Raw genomic sequence first — 24,471 nt, 5'->3', positions numbered from 1 at the left:
GAATTGTGTAAAGCTAGAGTAAAAATGTCATGTTTTGCCAGGGGTGACAGCAACTGCCTGTGACCATGCATTGTCAAAATGGATGTAATTAGAAATTGAGTTGGGTAATTGTATACTTTTATTTAGCGACTGACATCTTATTATGTTCTCTAATTCCAATTCTCAGAATTTCTTCTGAAATTCTGAAAAGAGTAGGCTAACGAGTGGTAATATATTTTTTGTGTTTTTGCTGTATTACTGGTTATTGTTAGAATTAATGATTTTGGCAATCTCTCATGTTGCTAATTGTCATAACAAATAATTCATATGTTCTTTTCTGTCTTAGGTTTGATCTGCTTGTGGAGGGCTGGAGTCCAGCTCAGAACTTATTTTTTCCTCCCCCAACCCCCCTTCCACACTTTTTTTTTTTGAGGGGGGTATAGGGGAGAGTGACTCTCTCCTAGCAGTTTGCAATGATGGGCCCTCGGAGGAAATTAAGCAAATCCCGGTGTTTCGGGGAAGTAGGAGGAGGTTTGGATGATCCACTGAAACAGAAAGAACCAAGGGATTATATAAATGAACTGTCTCATGAAGTGCTTTGCCATATCTTTAGGTAGGTTGTTCTGTCTTTAATATTAGACCTAATAAACACTAACTTTTACCTGCATGAAAAATAATGCAATTTCGATGGCCGTTTGTGTTTTTTACACAAAATTACACTTCTTTTTATTATTACCACGCTTATTTTAACTTCACCTGTTTGTCTGGTACAAATCTTGTAATCAATATTTAACCCAGTTCCTATTGTCCAAATGACTTGAAATTTTGCACACTTACTCACTTCTGATGACAATACCTGAGTCAATAATCAGTTTCACTAATTGATCAATTAATCCATCTTAATTAAGAAATGAAATTTTCATATGAAGAATAGTTAAAGATTTCACCAATAGATGGCACTAGTAACGGATAGAAATATTAAAGGAAGTGTTAAAATATCCATTATCCAACCCGCTATATCCTAACTACAGGGTCATGGGGTCTGCTGGAGCCAATCTCAGCCAACACAGGGCACAAGGCAGGAAACAAACCCTGGGCAGGGTGCCAGCCCACCGCAGGTGTTAAAATGTTGATTACAAAATTATACTAAACAAACCCAAGACTAAAAAGTTGAAAATAATTTATAAAAAATACTTTTTAAAAAACCATGCTTATATTAAGTTAAAAAGTGTACTAAAAAGTAATAAATAAGTCTCTCATACATTACTTGTAAAATAAAAGCGTGGGGGCTTTTGCTAAGATTTTAAGAAGTGTTTTTTGAATGTTGATTGATGAAAAGCCCCCACGCTTTTATTTTACAAGTAATGTATGAGAGACTTATTTTTTACTTTTTAGTATACTTTTTAACTTAATATAAGCATGTTTTTAAAAGTATATATATATATATATATATATATATATATATATATATATATATATATATATATATATATATATATATATATTATTCAGAACTAATATAGTACTGAAACATATGAAGTGATACTTTTGTTTTTGTCTTAAAGACATATTTAAAGCTATATACTATTAGTATATTTGGCTCCATCTGCATAATCATGGGCACCAATTCTAATAAACATTACAGAAGCAAAAAATTACAGGCTATAACTTGCAAAGTTATCCAACAGTAACCACAAAATAAACTTGAGTTAAAGATCCGCAAGTACCTTCCTCTGTAGTTCACCATCACCAGTGTCTTGACTGATCACACTTTTCACATTCAGTTCTGGTACGCTGAAAAACTTCTCTATGATTGGACTTTCCCTGGAAAAACTCGGTTAACAGTATCATGCATTGATTGCATGGTGATAACTGTGTTCTTTGCAAATTTAAACAAGGATACAGTAAATGGGAGTTGTGTATAAATATTCATTATACTTTGATTTCATTGAATTTTTGTAATTATATTATTTTAGTCATTTTATTCCAGGGGCCTAAATGAGTTTCATATGCTTAAGGGGCTGCATGGTAAAATTATGATTATGTTGTCACTGAGGCTGGGTATCGGCACTGATGTCCTGATTCGATTCCGATTATCTTGACTGAATTAGCATGCATTAATATATTTGAAGTGGTGTTTTTTTTTTTTAATATAGAAGTTACTTAACTTGCCCGGAGAACTAGGGGATTGGTGGCAGGGTTTGGCACTCCAGCAACTCCAGAACATTAATATCATGTAACAAATTTCATTAACACTTTATTTGAATGGTGTCTACATTGTGACTTCATAATATATGCATAAAACAAGGAATGACATTTAAGATGAAATACTTGATTTTTAAAATGAGCAGTTAACATCAGTATTTAGAAGATGTGAAAGAAAATATCATTGCTGTTTAAAAAAAAAAAAAAAAAATTTGCACCACTGTACTTATTCAAAATTCACCATAATTTAACTAATATATGTATCGCCACGTCAGAGCCACACTATTACGGGGGGAGCTCTTTATTTTAATACATTGTGATGGCATTCACTTTGTAAATATCTATTATCATCTTGCAAATAATATTAGAAAATAATCAAATATTGCTTCTTAAAAAAGAAATGTTATTCAATTTTGTCACTATCACTGTAATTACCTTTTAGTCTGGTGGGTTAAATACCCGGTCAAATACTTGTTTATACTGCTCTTAAATAGAAAGTTCTTTTTCACTTATTTGACAGACATTTGTTATTTTTAGAGAAATGTAAAAATGTAAGAAAACCTATTAATACAGCCCAATTGCCATGTATTTATTATAGTGCAATGATTGTATTGATGGCTTATCATCCCCATTCCAGTATCATTTATTTACAATATATCATATGCCAAATCTTTGTCAAAACTTCTGCCGTACATCTCCTTAATCAATACAGTCTTACATTTCACTCCTTGAGAACAGTAAGAATCTGATGTTGTCTATTTATAATGCTTCATGATGCATTTAACGAAAAATCGTGTGTTTACAGTTTTGTTGCATTGTTGTCACAGACAGATTTGTATTATATTTTACATACCTAGGAATTTTCTCATATATTACCAGTCTTATTTCCAATCATATTAAAGAACTAAAACTTTGTGAGATGTTGGGAATATTTTGAGGAAAGTAATACATTAATTAGCTTGTGTTTTAGACAAATTAGTTGAGGAATTTGGTGTCCTCTGCAATGGACTGTTGTTTGGTTCACAGTTTGTTCCTGAATTGTACCCAGTGCTGCAGGGATTGGCTTTGGCCTCTATTACCTCTAATGGAATTAATTATGGTGTTACGTTATGGACAAGGTAATAATGGAAATTATATGAAACCTAGATTACTTTAGCTGAATCTGTCAGTGTTCTGAATTCTGGCCTTCTGTGCAAAAGTAATATAGTTTTTGTTATTTACTATACAGCAATACACAAAAACAACCAAAATTAAGACAAAATATAAATGTAACAGGTTGAATAATGATTGACTGACATATAGCAGTCCAACAAAGTAAATTTCTCCATTGTGGTTGCTTAAGAGTATGAATCTAAATTTACATGTATTCTTGGCAATGTTTTTAACAAACTTTCTTATGCCTTGCGGTAGGGTTGGTTGGAATGATATTGTTTGAAGTGGTAGCAGCAGTGTTTGCAAACACAATCTTATTTGGAGAAGCCAATGAGAAATGTTTGTACTATGCCAAGGCACTCCTGATTCATCTCATTGGTTTCTAATGTTTTAAAGCAGCACCTATGATTCAGACATCTTGCTAGTGACTCTATAACTAGCAGTAGGTTTGCTATAAGTGACAAAAAAATCAGATGAAGATGCAGACCTGCCCCCAGGTTCTGAGTCCACAATTGTAGAGTTAATCACCTGACGCAGCTCCAGTTTACTTGTATGAACAAAAAACTGATTTGTAAGACATGTTGAAAGCTGGAGGCACTTAAAATTAATTCAACAACCAACCTATTTAATCATCTTTTTGTTAACTGTTACGAAGAATATGAAAGCCATTATGAGTTATCTACCCCATGAAGAACCCCATTTTCACTATATAGAAACTTACTCGGGCAACCTTAGCCACAACATTTTAAAAGGAAAGAAACAGTTACCACTTAGAAAAGATAAGATACCAATTGAAGTTACTAAGGGGGATGGATTCAGAAACTTCTGAATATTTTAATGCAGGCAGAAATGTTGCGCTGTTCTTAAACCAGAGTCAGTCAACAGACTTGTGTGTTTAACACACAGCCTATGAGGGACATGTGAGTAATGTCATGTAGAAAATAAATCACTGCAAAAGCTCATGTCCGGCTACAATACAGCTATTGAATGTAGTCAGAACATTTATCAATCCAGATTAAAAAATTATTTACTCGTGTGTATTTCTTACTATTTACAGTATATTTCAGACCTATCAACTTTGTTTACTTTGATGTTCTTCTAATGCAAAAGCCCTTAAGATTATTTAATAGTTGTTATTGCTTATTATATTTGTTGATGCAACATTTTAGAAATGTATGCAAAAATTTGATATGCAAACTAAGATGTGAAGTTTGAATTGCATATTATTTGCACTATGCAACATTTAAACTGCACCAGTATATATATTTTTTTAAATATTAAGAAAGGCTTGATGGCTTTTTTACAGTGAAAGATAAAATTTGTTTAGTGGAAAGCTATCATCAAAATGCCAGGGGATAGTAGCTTGTTCTAACTGCCTGTCTACAGAATTGAATATTTTGTTGTTTACTCAATTTCTTTATCTCCTTCCAGGTATCTGCCACTTCAGGATATAATGTGCATGGAATGCCTTTCCAAAAAGCTTCGTGAGGCAGTAACTTTATATCTGCGAGTTGCCAAGGTAGTGGATTTGTGTGCAGGACGTTGGTGGGAATATATGCCTTCAGGTAGGCAATCTCATTTTGTCATCGAGGTCTTAAATACCCCAGTTAACAGACATGCCTTATAATTCACTTTTCAGTCTCTTTCCCCATCCTAACCTATGGTCACATGTTGAGTTGAAGTGCCTGAAAATAGGTTCCTAGGCAGGGTTGCTGGACTTGCTCTGTATTACAAGACAAGGACCTCACAGTAGAAATGCTCGGGTCAAGGTGACCCAGTTGAAAATGTTTGTATTTGAGATGCCCCTTATGGGTGATGTGCAAGGAGTGGCTTAGTGGGATAAGACACGGTAAACAGAGGACATGCTGGAAGTAATACATCTCTTTGTTACGGTAGTATTTATTTACTGTCCAAAATGGGATGGTAAAAGTTGCTGGGGATTGGAAGGATTGGCTTTGTTGCTCCGCACGTTGCTAGTCAGTGCATTTACATGCACACACATAACCGGGATCAGGTGAGTAACCCAGTTAAGACAGAAACCTGGTTTCTTCAAGGCCCACATTTACATGTACATGTAATTTTGTGTGGAGTTCTTCTCTGGCAAAAAACTCCAGTGCCGTTAAACGTCATCACCGCCCGGAATTCTATCATAAAAGAAGCCTGAAGCCTGTGATCATTTTTTTTGTGTTTTATAAATGTTTAATTCCATTTTTTGGAATGCATCCAGCACACTATCTTCTCCTTGGCTGTGCAATTGAGTCCTGTAAAGGAGCAGCGCACCTTGCCATACACCCAGTACTGCTGCAATAATAACAATACTGATATTTTTATTTCGATAAAATAAGATAGGACTTTGGTCACTCATTACTTTAAAAAAGTCTGACTACTTAACGCACATTACTTTTAACATGTTTTCCTATACTGCTCCTGGGATTTTGCTGCCCAGTTTAACACTGTATTTCCAGCTCATCAATATAAATTTGTAAATTTCTGAAATATTTCGGCAGATTATTTAAGCTGGGGGTGCCCACACTTTTTCGGCTTGCGAGCTACTTTTAAATTGACCTGGTCAAAATGATCTACTTACATTAAAAATTATATATATATATATATCTGTATATGCTGAGTATCAGAGGTGGATAGTAACGAGTTACATTTACTTGAGTAACTTATGAATAAATTGTACTTCTAAGAGTAATTTTACTGCACCATACTTTTTACTTTTACTTGAGTACATTTGTGAAGAATAAACGCTACTCTTATTTCACTACATTGGGCAACACTCGAATCGTTAATTTTTTTTTCCTTTAGGTAAAGTCTGATAGACAATTTTCAATCTGCTCTGTGTAGCATATGCTGTCAGGTTGCGCACACGCCTTCCATTGCGTCTCCAGCTCTGACGCGAGGTTTTGGATGTTCCCCAAATCAAGGCTCTGCAGCTTTGAGGACAGATGTTGCATTTTTCTTTTGAAAGCATTAACTGAGCTAATCATATTGACCATGGTTTTCTATTTTCCTTGCAGCTATAAATTAAGCTTATTCAACATGTTAGTCAGATCGGAAAAACAAATGCCAAGTCTAGTGGCCATTGATCGTTATTAAGTTGCTTGTATTCTGCATATTTAATGACAAGGAGAAACTCCTTTTTTTTTCGGCCAGGGGGTCTTGAAATCTCAGCAGGAATTTCTCCCTAGCCATCTGTCTCAACGAAGGCATCTTTTATCACCTCTCCATCTTGGAAAGATTTCTTATGCTTAAAGATCGAGTGACTTACCCAGAACAATGCTTTGGTGGGTCTGCCTTTGCTTTTGAATTCAGCTGAGTGAAAAATGACGGCTGTCCGATTAACTGCGATTTTAGTTCCCCCATTTCTCTTTCTCAGATCGCTTTTCGGAAGAAAGTCAGTTTCATAGTTTTTATGAACAGTTCGAAAGTGCCTTTCCACATTTTCCTTCATTGGAATAGCAATGATAGATTGACAGATCAGACAAACGCACTTCGATTGTGACATTGTGAGAGAACAAATTCCTCATCCAATTCCACATCCAGCCCATAAACAACAATTTTTTTTAAATCCCTTCTTTAGTCGATATAAATTGGATGGCTAACTAGATCACTTAGATAGCCGGAGTTTTGCATTAGCTCACACATTTGAATGCGGAATGACCAGTGTGTTAGAAGAAAAGAGATCTCAGACTGGCCGTCCTGTATGTCAATCAAGTGGCAAATGCCATAGGGAGGATATATGATAGACTAACATAACATTTAAGAAAAATGTTTTTTAATACAACACAATCTACCTACACTCCCTTTCCAATCTACCAGTCGATCGTGATTGACGCATTGGGCATCCCTGATTTAAGCCATCAGAAGGAACAATTTGATTACCTAATGATTTGCCACAGGAAGTTTATCTTGTGAACACTTTACACATGGTGGGTGCAAAGCAAATATATGTATAGGCTGACAAAGTGCAGTGGACATGTGCAGACTACAAAATCCTTAACTGTAACCCAGTTAAGTGTTTACATGGCCACATGAAAGGGTTAATTGCAATAAATCTGCAACTGTTAAACAGATTTTACAAACACGGATAACCAGGTCTCTCTAATCAGGATAAGGGCTTGCATGCCATTTTGGAAACCAGGTTCTGGTTTGTTAAACCAGGTTGTTGTTCTGCTCCTTTATTTTAAAGTAAGACCTGTGTAGTTCTATCTACGTGATTAAATCCTTTATAATGTTATGAGCTGATATTGTTTTTATATTTTGTACTAATTTTAATTATGTGATACTTCTCAATTGTACTGATTTTCTTTTTTAGTACATTAAACCAAATAATCATTTAGGCCAAGATAATGGTGGAACAGCATAGAGATAGGGTGATGACCCTTTGTTGACTCATCAGTTTATAGCCTGGGGCAGGTACATGAAACTAGTTGTTCATTGGGTTTTGAGGTACTTAAGGAAGTCTACGTTTTCCCAAAGAATTTGTCAGCTGATGTGAAAAATAGAGTATGAATAATCTAATAATTAAAAAATGTATATTGTTCATATTTTGGGGTAGGTAATAGTCAGGCATGCCAAAGACAAGTCAACAGTGTGCAATTTGAGGGTCTGTATATAAGCTGTTGGAGAACACAGTGATATGATGGAAGCAGGGATGCTCTTGATCAGAACAGTAGTGCACTGGGGATCTTTTTATGTACGCCAAGCAGATATTAGTTCCATGTTTACAGCCTAAAGCCAGGAATAGATGTCAGCCTGCAAATAATATTGCATGGTCCTTTGTGGTTATTAGATTTTTACAAAAGTGTGTAGTAGCCTTTTCTTTGGCCACAGATATTTGTGTAAAGAATCATTCTAGGACCTTTAATTTTACCTCTCCAGTCGATCATGACATGAGCTTAAATCTTTATATTGTACAATTCTTATGCATTAACATCCTTTAGAGTGACAAATTAACAAGTCGGAAGAACAAAAGTACGAGGCTACAGCATGAAGCTGAAAGAAAGCGACTCCATTGCCAAAGTGAAATCTCTGAGAAAGACAAACGAATGAGAAACATGCTTAGCCGCTGATAGACAAGGGGGCGAGCACGTCCACAAAGTGAAACCACTGACTCTGCATTTCAATTTTTTTCTGACAATTTCAGTAGTTTATAGGAACCTGGGCATTTTATAGCACAGGCTTACACAGCTGGTATTATATGTATCGCAATTCATTCAGGAATTCATCATGTTCATTTTCAATGAATTGGATTATTCAGTTTCAACTAGAAATGTGACTGTAAGAAATTGTGAGCCTTTAAATTTTACAATTCTTTTGTATTTTATTTGACAGCAGTGCTTCTGTTGACTTTGGTGCTTAATTCATTAGAAATTGGTTAACTATTATACTACCTATGAGATACAGTTCTTTTTTTTGTTTCTTAGCCAAAGATTTTTTTTGTTTTGTTTTTTCCAGTCAGGCTTGTAATTCAGAGTAGATGTATAATAAGTTAAGTGTTCTGAGGAGAGAAAATATTCATTTTTTAAAATACATTTTATAAATTCATGTGAAATGCTGCCAAACTTAAATAATATTTGAATAACATTTTTCTTCTCATCTTCTTTTTTTGTTATGAAACTAGGCTTTACAGATTCCAGTTTCTTAATTTTATTAAAGAAAATGCCAGATCTGGAGCAGCTATATGGACTTCACCCCAGATATTTAGAGAGGAGAAGAGTTAGAGGCCATGAGGCTTTTAGTATTCCCGGAGTATTAGAAGCACTACAAGCTTGTCCAAACCTTTTGGTATGTGTATAAGGAGACTTTTCAAATTTATCTGATTTGGGTTGTGGGTCCTCCCTGCGTGGAGTGGCATGTTCTTCCCATGTCTGTGTGGGTTTCCTCCGGCTGCTCCAGTTTCCTCCCACAGTCCAAAGACATGCAGATTAGGTGCACTGGCGATCCTGAAATGGTCCCTATTGTGTGCTTGGTGTCTGTGTGTGTGTGTGTGCGTGTGTGCGTGCCCTGCCCGGATTTGTTCCTGCCTTGCGCCCTGTGTTAGCTGAAAATTGGCTCAAGCAGACCCCGGTGACCCTGTGTTAGGATATAGCAGTTTGGGAAATGACTGACTGACTGATTTGGGTTGTTTTGTGTCTGTCTATTATACATCTGATTATTTCTGAATTTTTGTACTATGTTTTTACTTTACAGCAGTCCCAGCAATCTAATTTTCTAGTGCCAAAACATTTTCATTTATGTCCTTCAGGAATCCTCTGCATTCAAGAATTGTCAACTTAAAAGCAATTCAATTCAATATGCAGTACATTACTATTATAAAGTAGATGATAATGTGTGCAGTGTCATGTGGTTAACTTGTCTTTTTCAATCTCTCTTCTACACTTTTTTATGATGTGACAGTTTATTCACATTTCCATCAACGTTTACAATATCATTTTCTTTAAACGTGCTCTCAAGTACATGCTTCGCTTTAAAAAAAAAAAAAACCTCCAGGGGTCTGATAAGCTGTGATCAGTTATAAACTTTGTAATTATCTTTGCAGGGTTAGATGTCGTTCCCCCTGTGGTAGAAGTCCTATCTAAGAGTGGATTTAAAACACAATTAAAGTCCCCAGCCATTATAATTTTATGAGTGTTCAGATTGGGAATGGGTGCAAATAAATTTTGTATAAATTCCTTATCATCAGCATTAGGTGCATAAGCATTTATCAAAATCATTTTACAGTTAGATAAGTCTCCCATGACCATTACATATCTCCCTTCAGGATCCAATACTACATCTGATGCTACAAATGCGACTGTTCTATGTATGAGAATTCCCACACCTCTAATTTTCTTTGTAAAACTAGAATGGAACATTTGGCCAGTCCAGTCTTTTTGCAGCCGGAACTGATCCTTCCTTAGTAAGTGGGTCTCCTGTAAAAATACTATTTTAGCGTTTAGACCTGTTAGGTGAGAGAGTACTTTCTTTCTCTTTAATTCGTGATTCAGGCCTTTAACATTCCAACTTACGAAGTTAACTGTCCCGTGATGGAGACACTGATTCTGAGTTTTTGATGTCGTTTTATAGTCTTAACTGAAAGTGAGACAGCTTCGGCCTTAATTTCCTATTTCCCCAGGAGTTATTGACATGCAGTCTATTATTACGTTGGTAGTTATAATTATAAAGATTAAAATGATAGATTAGGTATAGATATAGCCTGCTCTGTTTCTCTCCCCCACATGCTTCACTTTTAAATAAACAAAATTTAGCAGGTACAGGGATACTGTGTATGTGTAGTTGTTTCCTTCTCTCTCTAGTCTCCTAAAGCAGAAAATGCATTAAGACAGTACTTAAAGCTATTTAAGTTGGTTTGAAAGAGAAAATTGGTCATAGGGTTTCTTCAAAACATCTTTACTAAGCAAACATCATTTTTTGATGTTGAAATAATCATGAAAAATGAAAAACTGAAAAATTCATTATGAAAATAACCTTGTTTTTCTTTTTCTAATAATTTATTTCATTAGGGTGTAGAAACATCACATCTGGAGCTGGTAGAAGCAATCTGGAATTACATGCCTCAAGTTCACATCCTGGGAAAGTTTAGGAATAGGAATGGGGCATTCCCAATTCCACCAGAGAACAAATTGCTCATTCCAATTGCAGCTAAGATCCAGACACTTCACTTAGTAGGTAGGTAAAAATGTGGAAAAAGTACCAATTAGTTAGTCCTGATTGCCACATATGAGTTGAATAGTAAAATATGGAAAATATTGTGCAAAGACAGTTTAGTTTAGATTTATTTAATATTTATTTATTGTTTTAAATGCAGTTTAATGAACATACTTCAATTGTTTTAAAATTTCTGCAAGGGTTGCCAAATCAGTTATTAATAATAAGTACTGTACACTGATTTAAATTTCCTTTCAGTAAAATGGTTTGTTTTATTCTTTATGTGTTAATCATGTACAATGGCATGTCTAATTTTATTTGTTCATATTTTGTCCATGTTATTGAAGTATTCTGTATCACACCTCACTGTTTTTATCGATATGCCTGCTTTGCATGTATGGGTCCAACTGTTGTGTATTTTATTTTCTTTCTTTTTCAAAAGTACTACTTGCCCAAAATCTGTATTCCTCCTACTATTTGGTTCTCTGTTGACAAACCATTGATTTTACACCTCTGTAACTGTGTAAAACTACAAAGATCAAAACTGTATTATTCAATTCACACAGTTTGTGTTTTTCTCTCTGTATACGAGAGAGATGTCTGTTTATTACTAATGTAATAGCAAGACTATGAAAATGTATGTCTTGCATCTGATATCATCACTAGAAGTTACTCTGTGTTATATACATGTATGTAGTAGTAGGGTGTTGTACCGTGTTAGCCATTATGGATGCAATGAGAAATAAAGCAAAATGACATCTTTTATTTGCTAATTGAACAGATTACAATATGCAAGCTTTCGAGGCAGCTAAGTCCCTTTCTTCAGGGAAGATGTCATTTGTCTTTGTTTGTTTTTACGTTTTTGATAATACTGGTACAATATAACCTCCCACACTTTGATCGTCTTATGTAATGTTGCATGACATATTGTAGTGATGCACCAGTGTGGAAATTCTGGTCAATACCAATAACCAATATGTTTCTGTCCACGTTTTACCAATACAGATGACCATTTTTTTTATTAACTTGAGGTTTATATGGTTTAAGTCATGCTGAAAAATTATTATACAGGTGCCGGTCATAAAATTAGAATATCATGACAAAGTTGATTTATTTCAGTAATTCCATTCAAAAAGTGAACATTGTATATTAGATTCATTCATTACACACATACTGATGTATTTCAAATGTTTATTTCTTTTAATTTTGATGATTATAACTGACAACTAATGAAAGTCCCAAATTCAGTATCTCGGAAAATTAGAATATTGTGAAAAGGTTCAATATTGAAGACACCTGGTGCCACACTCTAATCAGCTAATTAACTCAAAACACCGGAAAAGCCTGTAAATGGTCTCTCAGTGTAGTTCTGTAGGCTACACAATCATGGGGAAGACTGCTGACTTGACAGTTGTCCAAAAGACGACCATTGACACCTTGCACAAGGAGGGCAAGACACAAAAGGTCATTGCTAAAGAGGCTGGCTGTTCACAGAGCTCTGTGTCCAAGCACATTAATAGAGAGGCGAAGGGAAGGACAAGATGTGGTAGAAAAATGTGTACAAGAAATAGGGATAACCGCACCCTGGAGAGGATTGTGAAACAAAACCCATTCAAAACTGTTGGGGAGATTCACAAAGAGTGGACTGCAGCTGGAGACGTTGCTTCAAGAACCACCACGCACAGACGTATGCAAGACATGGGTTTCAGCTGTCGCATTCCTTGTGTCAAGCCACTCTTGAACAAGAGACAGCGTCAGAAGCGTCTTGCCTGGGCTAAAGACAAAACTGCTGCTGAGTGGTCCAAAGTTATATTCTCTGATGAAAGTAAATTTTGCATTTCCTTTGGAAATCAAGGTCCCAGAGTTTGGAGGAAGAGACGAGAGGCACAGAATCCACGTTGCTTGAGGTCCAGTGTAAAGTTTCCACAGTCAGTGATGGTTTGGGGTGCCATGTCATCTGCTGGTGTTGGTCAATTGTGTTTTCTGAGGTCCAAGGTCAACACAGCCGTCTACCAGGAAGTTTATGAGCACTTCATGCTTCCTGCTTCTGTCGAACTTTATGGAGATGCAGATTTCATTTTCCAACAGGACCTGGCACCTGCACAAAGTGCCAAGGCTACCAGTACCTGGTTTAAGGATCCATGGTATCCCTGTTCTTGATTGGCCAGCAAACTCCCCTGACCTTAAACCCATAGAAAATCTATGGGGTATTGTGAAGAGGAAGATGTAATACGCCAGACCCAACAATTCAGAAGAGCTGAAGGCCACTATCAGAGCAACATGGGCTCTCATAACACCTGAGCAGTGCCACAGACTGATCAACTCCATGCCACGCCACATTGCTGCAATAATCCAGGCCAAAGGAGCCTCAACTAAATATTAAGTGCTGTACATGCTCATACTTTTCATGTTCATACCTTTCAGTTGGCCAACATTTCTAAAAATCCTTTTTTTGCATTGGTCTTAATTGATATTCTAATTTTCCGAGATACTGAATTTGGGACTTTCATTAGTTGTCAGTTTTAATCATCAAAATTAAAAGAAATAAACATTTGAAATACATCAGTCTGTGTGTAATGAATGAATCTAATATACAAGTTTCACTTTTTGAATGGAATTACTGAAATATATCAACTTTGTCATGATATTCTAATTTTATGACCGGCACCTGTACATTATCAAAAGAACAACAGCAACATGTAAGATGAACATGTTTATTATTAACTTGATGAGTTTTACATTCTCCTTGCAGTAGAGTATAAGCAACCAGTTCGTTCTGGGGGAAAAATCAAGATATGGCCTGTCTCTGTAGCAAAAACCTGCTTAACATACACATTCTGGGTAACTTAAGTGCATCAAGACACCAAAATTGTCAAATTGTGCATCTCTAACATATTGTCATGATTACTGTTATAGGTTAGATTGCATTATTGTAGAATACTGTAAAATATTGGTAACCATTAATTTAAAAAGTTTGATTTTTTCAGAATGTATATTCTTATTAATAATGAAGTAAGAAATTATGTACTTATCTCTCTGTGTTTACAGAAGATGTTTCAAGATTTTTTTTTTTTAATTTACTGATATGATTTAGGAGTGAATGTACCAGAAATCCCCTGTATTCCTCTACTGAGACATCTCTACTTAAAGTGGGTCCGCTTGATCAAACCTCAGCCCTTCAAGGACTTTCTTTGTGTGAGCTTACGTACATTTGTCATGAGGAATTGTGCAGGTATTTCCAGGCCAATATCCCAGCTTTTACATTGATAAAGATTTGCAAGTTGATGAAATAAAATTAGCATTTTAAACAATTGTAGTATATAATGAAATGTTGTGTGCATTCATTTACTTATTTTGAAAATAATTAAGTGTCTTGATTCTCCTATTACGCTAATTATTTTTGTACACAGTATTAACAGTTTAATATTATATTTGAGAGAATGCAGAGTGGTTAAAATTGTGGGGTGTTTTTTTTTTTCTTACAGGACCAACAAACTCCTTGAAGTATGTTCCCTTAGTGACCGGTTTGGCTTCAGCTAGAAATCTGGAACAATTAGAGCTGGTACGGGTGCCCTTTTTAGGGGGCTTAATACAGCACGTGGTGGAGGACAGCTGGAGATCAGGTGAAGTGGAAATCAAAGGAGCATTAAATAGACCTGAATACAAGCTGGATGGCATGAATTGCCTTGGTAGTTCTAATAGTGACCACTGTGTGGCACTACCATGTTAGCAAATTATCAGTTTGGGCCTATTACTTGAAATGGTATAAAACTAAATTCTGTACTCCTAATTCTCTGGTTGCTCAAATGTGTGTAGCATCTCTGCTAAGAACAACAATTTGAATATTTCAGAATTGAGCCAACATCAGATTTTGCCAGCTTCTTGGTAAGTTGATTTGTTAAATACTACAAATATTAGAGCAGGCGGAGGGTGACCAGGAACAATTACCACTACAAGACATGTTGCAATCTTGCTTGATAATTGTAACGAGTGTGTAACATCTGTATTCTTCTGGTTTACAGATGTACAAAGAAGCTGGCAAAATGTATTGTTGGTTCAGTGCTTGAGTGTACATTTTTCATTTAGTCTATCTCCTGCTTACACCTTTCAAACTCATTTTCAAACCTGTGTGGAGTAAGTAAACTCCACAGAAATGTAAGTTATAAAAAAAACATAGGAGAGTTAAGAAGTTAAAAAAACTATGTTTTTCTTATTACATTTGTTATGAATGTAAATCTCGCACTAATGTTTTCTAGATGCAGAATAACAGAAAAAACAGATAAGTAAACAATGAGATCATTTATAGATAAAATAACACCTTGTTTTTGAAAATAGTGAGAACAAAAGCTTGTACACTCGGATCCCCCAAGCCAACCCCAAAACCCCAGGCTACGACTGGAAACTACTGGTTTAGTGTAAACTGTGCCAAAACTACTTAAAAATATACTCTTGTTGTCTTTAAAATGCAGTACAAGATTATCTATGAAATGACTTAATGTATAGCATTTAATTAAATGATAGTATCATAATCTTGGAAGACTGAATTAGCTCATGTCCCTTTGAGTTATTATTGTACATCCCAAAGCAGAAGTCCTAATTTTGACATTATTGCTGTGTGTTTTAAGTCATTATTGACTTATGTTTCATCGTTTTAATTCAAAGAAACATTATACTTTTTCAGGAGGATTCAGAAATCTACACACTATTGTGTTTGGTGCCTGTAAGAATGCACTTGAAGTTGACCTTGGCTACCTCATCATCACAGCTGCCAGAAGGTGAGCTGCCAAAGTTATTGTGCATGGAGGCAAACCTGGAAACTTCTAGAATGCAAACTCAATATGACTTTAAGACCAATAGTCCATTTAAACAAATACTAATAAAAGGTTTAATTTTCTTCTCCGTCTTCCATTTTCATAGACATTTTAAACAGTTTTACAATACAGTGATTGTGTTTTATTCAGTGTCCAGGTGCAAACCTCTGACTTTTTAAAGCTCTGTCCAATAATTATGAAGTTAATGTACTTTATATAATTTAAATAATTGTATTGTTTTTATGAAATATACGACAAATATAAAGGCATATTTTATTTGTAATTTATGTAAATATCTCTTTTGTGTAAATGACGTATTTTTTGCAAGTCTATTAAGTTCAGATTTTATTATTTAATTGTTTTGATTATGAGAATTGCAAGTACAGTAACATCTAAAACGGAAGCATTGAACATAGATCCTAGAGGAGTGCGGCTTTTCATTCCAGCCACTTTCATAACTACTATCCAATTACTATTTATAATGAACCATATTTCTTTTACCTTAATTTTAATTGACTTGCCATTTAAGACTCAAGTCAGGTTGGGAAGTATACACTGATACAGTGCGTTGCCGCACTAACCGCACGACAAAACAGCTGGGGTCCTGGTTGGCAACCTCCTAGGCAGACACACAGTCATGTCCCATCCCCTGGAAATGACCCTCTGTCTGCTTCAGCATGGTGTTCTGTGTGCGTCCCTTTGGCCTGGTTCACCAATTCTGGTCCTCAACAGTGAAGATCCTGTGAGCTGCATCAGCCTCGGGAACTCGTGCCACATGGCCATAGTGGCGTAACTGACACTCCCTCACAATGCAGATAATGTGCCTCATTTGGGACTCCTAGAGCAACCGCTCATTAGACACAAATTCAAACCAGCAGTACCCAAGGATTCTCCAAAAAGACACAGTACCAAAGGAGCACAGTCTTTGTCTCAGGTTATTGGATAGTGTCCATGTCTGATTTCATGTTCCAGTCTTCTCCAGTAAAATGGCATATTACACCAACGTAGGCTTCAGTTGCCACACTCATCCATATATTGGTAGTGATGGTAATTTTGCTTTTGGTATATTTAATGCAAGTCTTCACTTGTTGAAATGTTTCCTGATATTTCCTCTCCCATCAGTTTCTTAAAATGTGTCCTTGAAGGCAGAATGAAACCTGGATTGAAAATGCAAATCATTTCTTTAAATCCATTATCTTTCACCATGGATAGTGGTCTAATGTCAGTTGCTAGTATATTTTGGGCACAGTCAGTAAGAGCAGCTGCTTGCTGTGGTGTGCATGGGGGCATTTTTTTTCCCAAAACATAGACTAAAATGTTAAGTTGGTTTTTGCTGAAATTAGAATACGATAGAAGTCTTCAGAATTGAAGACTTTTACCTCTGGCTATGCAGTTAATAAGTGATGTCATTTTTCTGCATATTTAAAAAATTATAACGTTAGCATTTTTAAAGTTTAACGCTTAAACTCTTTCTTTATCAGAGTTATAAAATTACTTAGTCACTTTATAAACCATGTTTAACTTCTCTGTGTATAGTATGTCACAGTTCTGCATTGCTTCTACTCTATAATTCCTGAACTTTTTTTTGATAAACGTTTGCCTGTTTCTTCAAAGAGGACACCCGATCACACTCATTTCGCAAGATGCTGCTAGAGGGACGTCAATGTTTTAAAAAAAGGCAAAACTCGGTTGCGGGACCTTAAATGCTGAGTAAAACCGGTAAAATGAAATGCCGTGCTAGCTGAATGCATTAAGAATTACCCACTTGAAGCCGACTGCTTAGCTGTATTCCATTTCTGTCTACCCAAACTTTCATCTTTGCCCTGGGTCTGAGCGTTTTTTTGCTATGATTTTTGCGCATATTTGGCTATCTCTGTGTGCTTTTAATGTCAGATTGTGTAGGTACAAGGAGCAACACCTCAGACAGACGCTTACTCAGTGAGTGGATGTTTTCTTGTGTAGCACATGCACAGTTGATGCACAAAGGGCAGTATGGTTACACAGTTCTGGAGACAGGGTAGACATTGAATCAAGGGTCCACAATAAAGGACTGATAATGAAATTTCATCTCATGCACTGTAGCGTGCCATCACCGCTGGCTCGAGGAATGAGCCGTTTTAACTCAGATCATGTTGCCGTGAACACAGTGTTAGTCTGTATGCATAGAACTGTAAATATATACAGTGATCCCTCGCTATATCGCGCTTCGTCTTTCGTGGCTTCACTCCATCGCGGATTTTAAATGTAAGCATATCTAAATATATATCACAGATTTTTCGCTGGTTCGCGGATTTCTGCAGACAATGTGTCTTTTAATTTATGGTACATGCTTCCTCAGTTTGTTTGCCCAGTTGATTTCATACAAGGGACGTTATTGGCGGATGGCTTAGAAGCTACCCAATCAGAGCATGTATTACATATTAAATAAAACTCCTCAATGATATATGATATGCTTCCTGTGCGGTGCTTGATTGTTTGCTTTTCTCTGCCTCTCTCACTCTCTCTGACATTCTCTGAAGGAGGGGGTGTGAGCAGAGGGGCTGTTTGCATAGAGGATACGGACGCACCTCTACAAAGTGCCGCTTTATCGCGGTGCTTCGGCATACTTAAAAGCCCAAAAGCACGTATTGATTTTTTTGATTGTTTGCTTCTCTCTCGCGTGCTCTCTGACCTTCTCTGCTCCTGAACGCATTCTTTGAAGAGGAAGATATGTTTGCATTCTTTTAATTGTGAGAAAGAACTGTCATCTCTGTCTTGTCATGGAGCACAAATTAAACTTTTGACTAAAGGGTGTTATTTCATGTCTAAAAGGCTCTAATAATGTTAACAGTGTGGGAGAGTTTATAAGGGCTTAAAATATATAAAAATTACATACAAACATATGGTTTCTACTTCGCGGATTTTAATCTATCGCGGGGGGTTCTGGAACGCAACCCCCGCGATCGAGGAGGGATTACTGTATTATATACTATGACAAACATTTGATTAACTGTCATTAAATAAGATCCATATGTTTCTGTTATCTGTACAAATTCAGCTTTAATGACAGACTTCGAAATGGATCTCGTTCATACTCCAGTGACTGCCTGTATTCAAAACTGGTTGATTTCAAATAATATATCTACAGCAGAACTACCAATTCAACAATAGCCCTAAAGTTGTCTTTAAGGTCACTTTTACACTTGCTAAGTATAATAAACCAAGTTAATGCCAGTTGCAAAAAAGCTACAAACGGTTTCAAATTATCCATTATTCCTATTTCATTGTTGATAACAATTGTACATAAGTGCTGCAGAATCACATACAGGTAGTCTGAAACCAAACAAGTGCCGTGGGGGTGAAGCAGAGGACAGACTTGTGTAAATTAGCCAATTGGCGAGTTAAGCAGTTCTAATTTTTGAAATATGCCTTAGTTGTAGCAGAATACCATTAAGGAGGGTGTTGAAATGGTTTGGTGATATATTTTAAGTGATAGGTTTTTTGTACAAGCATAATTTATAGTAACTTAGTATGCTGTTATTGCATTTGTAGATGTCATTTGATTAATATGAAAACCATCTTCTCTTCTAGACTTCATGAGGTGCGAATACAGCCTTCCTTAACAAAAGATGGAGTTTTCTCAGCCTTAAAAATGGCAGAGTTGGAATTTCCACAGTTTGAAACACTCCATCTCGGATATGTTGATGAGTTTTTGTTGCAGTGTGAGTCATTTTTTGTTGTACTGTCAGCTTACAATATTTTTCTTGAATTTTGGAAATTTTAATAAAAATCTGCTTTGCTTTAAAGAACAAAAATTGCAAAATAAGGGACACAAATGAATGGATTCTTTAATATTTTTGTGACAAAACATTCTCCTTGAACTGCAATTATTGTAATAGTATCATTACCTTCTACATTGGCAGAAGGGAATGCAGTTACACATTAACATATGCAGTGCTTTTATTTTTGCAAAAATCTGGCCAAGTCTCGAACTCGCCACATCAGTGCGTGATGGAAAATAAAATCAAAAAGTGAAGTTATTTAATGTAAAATTTAATATTTTAAGTAAATTGACATGTATTTTGTATTTGATTTTTTTTTCTTTTTCAAGGTAAAATGAGTCATTCAGACCTTGTGAAGTATGGTTTAGCAGATGTGATTGAAAATCCAGGGATTATCACAGACATCGGAATGAAAGCTGTCAATGAAGTTTTCTCATCTATCAAGTATTTAGTGATTTATAACTGTCCTCACCTCCATAATCCACACAACTGGATTACAGGTATGTATAGCATGTACAGTAATATGGCTGCATTTCAAAGTGATTTCTGTTGAACTTGTCTGCTGTAATGACACAAGTAACTGCTCAGTTCCCTGAACCAAACATATGCCAAGCCTTGCTTGAGTCTTATAAAACAGAATTATTCTTGTTTGAGCAAGTGAAGGTAATACTGCTTCTTCATATACCCTCAGTTTCACCCACTTGCCTCAACTTGTTTTTATCTTTAGCTCTAGCCTTTAGTACTAAAGTCTGAAACTGCTAGCAAGGTAGGACATTTATACCTATTTCTAGGGTTGCTGCAAGGGTCTGGAGTCACTTAAATATTTCTTTGTCTGTCAGGAAACAATACTTGTTTTTGAGAAATCAGATGTCTGATTCTGAACAAGTTAACCGCTATTGTACTCAGTCCACTTAGATGACAGGTATGCTGTACATAAAGAGTTTATTCTGCTCCAGGAGCAAATCACTAATGGAAGCCTGTAATAACTTTTAGAAACGTAAATGTAATAGACCGTCTGTTCTGGTCAAAGACCAGCACAGCACTGTTTTTGATGAAATGTATTGTTTATTAAGAGAAAACCAGGCTGTCTTAGATGTATCATTGTAAGATAGCATAAAGAAGGCTTTGTTTCAGTCTTTTGATAAGGCTCTTTTTTAAAATTTTGTGTGCTGATGAATTCCATCCCAGGTGTTTAACTGTCTTCTGAAATTTCTAGAAGTTCTAGTGATGGGGGACCATTTAAAACTTTTATCTAAGAAACTTTCTTTAGAAATTTAATTATGAAGCAAAATGATGCATCTTCCTTTTGAAGTGGTATTGTTATATTCTTGCCCAGTACTAGATGTATCACCATTTATTGTATTGTGTATAGTAAGGCAAAACGTCTGTCCTTGAACATTTAGAATATTCACCCACCTTAAAAGACCAACTGTGTGTGTTCTTTTGCCAGCACCCACAGATGTTTGGCTATTTTGTTTAGGGCATTTCACGTTTACACAATGTCTCCAGCAAGTTTCATCATAGACTTCGTTTACATAAGTTTAGTGAGTCCAGAACATCCACACCACGTTTCTGTGATCTTAAGTTGCATAGTCTGATGTGACCAATGACTCAGTCCAACCAGTATCTTGCTCTGACAAAATCAAAACGTTGTAGGGTGTGTGTGTATATATATATCATGTTTTGTATCTAGAGTTGCATAGAACATACTCATAAAACTCCACACTTTATTATTGAACTTGAAAGAACAAGTGAATAGTCTACAGGATAGAAATCTCTGCCAGGTAAAGAAACTAATATAGAGCATGTTGTAGAGTTTTATAGGTTTCGGCTAACATGAGACACAGTGTGAGACAAGCAACTTTCCGCCTTCAGAATCCTAAATGGCTGAATTGGATCTCCAGCTACAAATATGCAAACCATATCAGACATTCTCTTCCATGTATTTGTTTATATTTAACTCTGTATAATATAAACAAAATGTAGGTTTAAACACATTGAAAGAAAAATAAAACACTGTAAACACGAGTCTCCAAGATAGACTGCTCAACATGGAGGGCCTCTCTTTGATAAGGATTAAAGTGGTGGGTCCAGGCAAGCGAACACCAGAAGTGACATCAAAGGTGTTAAAGCCGTCAGTCTTCCTGTCTGCAGAGGGAAAAAGAGATAAGGTATTAGATAACAGCGCTCTTTTGTGTTCTAGAGGAAAATTACCATCATCTGCACTTTTATAGAGAGACAGAGATATACACACATACAGTGGATGCAGAAAGTATTCAGACCTCTTTTTTTCATATTTTGTTATGTGCTTGTGTTAAAACCATTTAAATTATTTTTTTCCTTGCAAACAAAAACCAACACTCAATATCTCAGAATGACAAAGTTTTTTAAAAATGCAGAAGTCTCAATGTGTTTGGTTATTTGATCTGTGTTTACTACTGTTTTCCCAGATCACTCAAGGTGGAGCAGACTCGTGGACCTTACCCTGGTGCGCTGTCATGCCATTAAATTAGAGTCTTTCAGTCAGTTCATTGAAGCATTGCCAAATCTGGAGTTCATTTCACTGGACCAGATGTTCAGAGAGCCCCCAAAGGTCGGCTTGCATGTTACTAGTTTTTAAATGTTTATGCATTTATTGCCTTTTCTACGGTACTAAATCAGGATATTTTATTTTGCAGGGCTGTGCACGTGTTGGGTTAAGTGCTGGTACTGGAATTGGAGTCTCTTCTGCCTTAGTCAGCAATCAGAACTCCAACAATGACAATGATAACAACAACAACCATCAGAATAATAATGCCAACATCCCTCCACAAAACAATAATGTAAATGATAATGAAGGCAGGGTTGAAGGTGATGTAGCCGAACAACACATACATGCAGAGGGTAAGGGGTCCAGTGCATATTTTGCAGAATTTACTTCACTTGAGTCTGTATGTTTGTTTTATTTGTTACTATTAGAGAAGTGATTGCTTCATAAGTGTGTCAAATGAGTTATGGCAAAATAAATCACAAGCCCTAATAAGAAACCTGGGAATACAAGTATGTAATACTAGATGAGTCTGTGAATAGTTATCCTTTACTACAACTTCTTAACATTACATTTGTGTGCATTTCTCAAAGAACCCACTGTGGTCTTATGTCCTTGAAAGAAAAGAGAGGAAATGGGCAGAATGGAATGAGTGCTTTCCAGATATTTATATTGGTATAACTTTAGACTTAAGAGTATTTGCTGTGGGTAGAGACAAGTTAATGAGAGAGCTAGGAGAGTAATTCCTGTGGAGGTTAACCAGAGCAGTAACAGCAGTGTGCTGTGGCATGCACCCAGAAGTCACTGTGGTAAACTTAATCAATATGTAGACGGAGGGGGGCCAACTGACACAGATTTATAATCAGTTCACAATTCTTCCTAGTTCACAACCTCCCACTTTTTGTAATTTGGTAAACATTATTGACATGTATTTTATAGATATGAAATTATCCCAAAATATTAATGTTTATTTTTAATTGCTGATCTGAAATTTCCTCAGAGCTGCATGATATTGAAGAACCAGCACAAGAAAATATGGAGGTTGAAGCTGTAGCTGATGTTCCTAATCATCAAGACATTCCAGGATGTAGCCAACCTGTTCAGCCAGTGGAAGCTGACGAGGAGCAAGCAGGTTGGTTAATGCAAAATAGATTAGCAATATATAATGTGTTTTCAATAGGAAAGCATACTTTGCTTTGTTATGATACACCTGAATTTGAATAAGTTTCTTGAGTCAATCAATTTCTAACATAGTTTTTTGTTTCCAGCAGGAATTAGTTCAAGGCAAGCTTTTCTGTGTAAGGCCTGCATTCACTTAAACTTACATAATTTAAAGACAATGATTAACCAAACAGCATGTTTTTGAGCTGTATAGTAGCAGAAAAGCTGAGCCTTCAAGAAAACAATTCAGCCTAACTGGGTCAATGTTATTTCTTATTCCAAGTTTTCTGTTTTCTTAATTAATCTCAGTGTCTAATCACAGCACCAATGTTATTGGCTTAAATGGTGTAAAACTTCAAGCAGTATCTTCATACAGTGTACTAAAAACTATTTACAATGAGTCTAATAAAATGCCTCACACTGGATATGACAATAACCAAGCTGATGCAAGGCAAAATAATTTTACCTGTTTCACATTTCTGGATTAGCCACTTTTTTCCCCAGTCTGATAACCTGCTTAAAACAAACCTGCTTTTTGCAGCTGAAATTTAAGATATTTTAGTATGATTGTAGCAAAAGCAACAATTGGGATGCTAAGGTGTGAAGTATTTGTAAATATGTAATTGTCTTTTCTACAGTACTGTTTAAAAAATAATGTAACATTCTGAAATTAGGGTTGGCTTTAAATATATATTTTAAATAACTACATTGGTGTGATTCCTTTAAGCAGAAACATTTTGTTTCATCAGGTCCAAGTGGTGTACAACAAGCAGTGAAAAAAGCACCTGTAGTTGTCCCAGATTCAGACAGTGAAGATGAGGAAGATGGAGAGAGAACATCCATTGCTACTTCTGAGCATACGACAGCAGTAGCATCATCATATGTCTCTAGTGAGGAAAAGCCAGTGAATGTTGAGGAGCCTGAGAAGCCAGGGAGTATGTATATGATTCATTTGAATATACAGTAATTATAATTAAACCTAGTACTATAAGAAATCAGTATCTGGGGGGAAAAAACAGATATCTGAACTATATACAGGTCAAATCCTGTTACAGAGAATACCATAGTAGTGAAATTTTCAGAATAACAAATACTTTATTGGCCCAGACAAATAATACCGCATTATGTTTAACAGATTTTGTTTAAACGAAATGTAAATTTTAGTATAAAGCATGTTTTTTCAACCGAAAATGGCCAAAGAAGATGATAATGCGATATA

The 24,471-nt window shown here is 35.8% G+C and overlaps 1 protein-coding gene across 1 annotated transcript in view; it reads left to right on the top strand.

Moving 5' to 3' along the window:
* The window catches only part of fbxo38 (F-box protein 38), a 48,529-nt gene that overhangs the window by 4,942 nt on the left and 19,116 nt on the right, over positions 1-24,471 (top strand). The window contains exons 2-14 of the mRNA XM_039774515.1: positions 326-592; positions 4,768-4,901; positions 8,966-9,129; positions 10,848-11,013; positions 14,087-14,224; positions 14,478-14,615; positions 15,674-15,767; positions 19,374-19,504; positions 19,894-20,064; positions 22,015-22,157; positions 22,243-22,447; positions 23,092-23,223; positions 24,002-24,187. Coding sequence (XP_039630449.1) covers positions 453-592; positions 4,768-4,901; positions 8,966-9,129; positions 10,848-11,013; positions 14,087-14,224; positions 14,478-14,615; positions 15,674-15,767; positions 19,374-19,504; positions 19,894-20,064; positions 22,015-22,157; positions 22,243-22,447; positions 23,092-23,223; positions 24,002-24,187 — 1,942 coding nt within the window. The 5' untranslated portion in view covers positions 326-452. The remainder of the gene's footprint in view (positions 1-325; positions 593-4,767; positions 4,902-8,965; positions 9,130-10,847; positions 11,014-14,086; positions 14,225-14,477; positions 14,616-15,673; positions 15,768-19,373; positions 19,505-19,893; positions 20,065-22,014; positions 22,158-22,242; positions 22,448-23,091; positions 23,224-24,001; positions 24,188-24,471) is intronic.

The sequence above is a fragment of the Polypterus senegalus genome, chromosome 13 (genome assembly GCF_016835505.1).
Source record: "Polypterus senegalus isolate Bchr_013 chromosome 13, ASM1683550v1, whole genome shotgun sequence".
Lineage (NCBI taxonomy): Eukaryota > Metazoa > Chordata > Cladistia > Polypteriformes > Polypteridae > Polypterus > Polypterus senegalus.
This window is presented reverse-complemented; position numbering and strand designations above follow the sequence as displayed.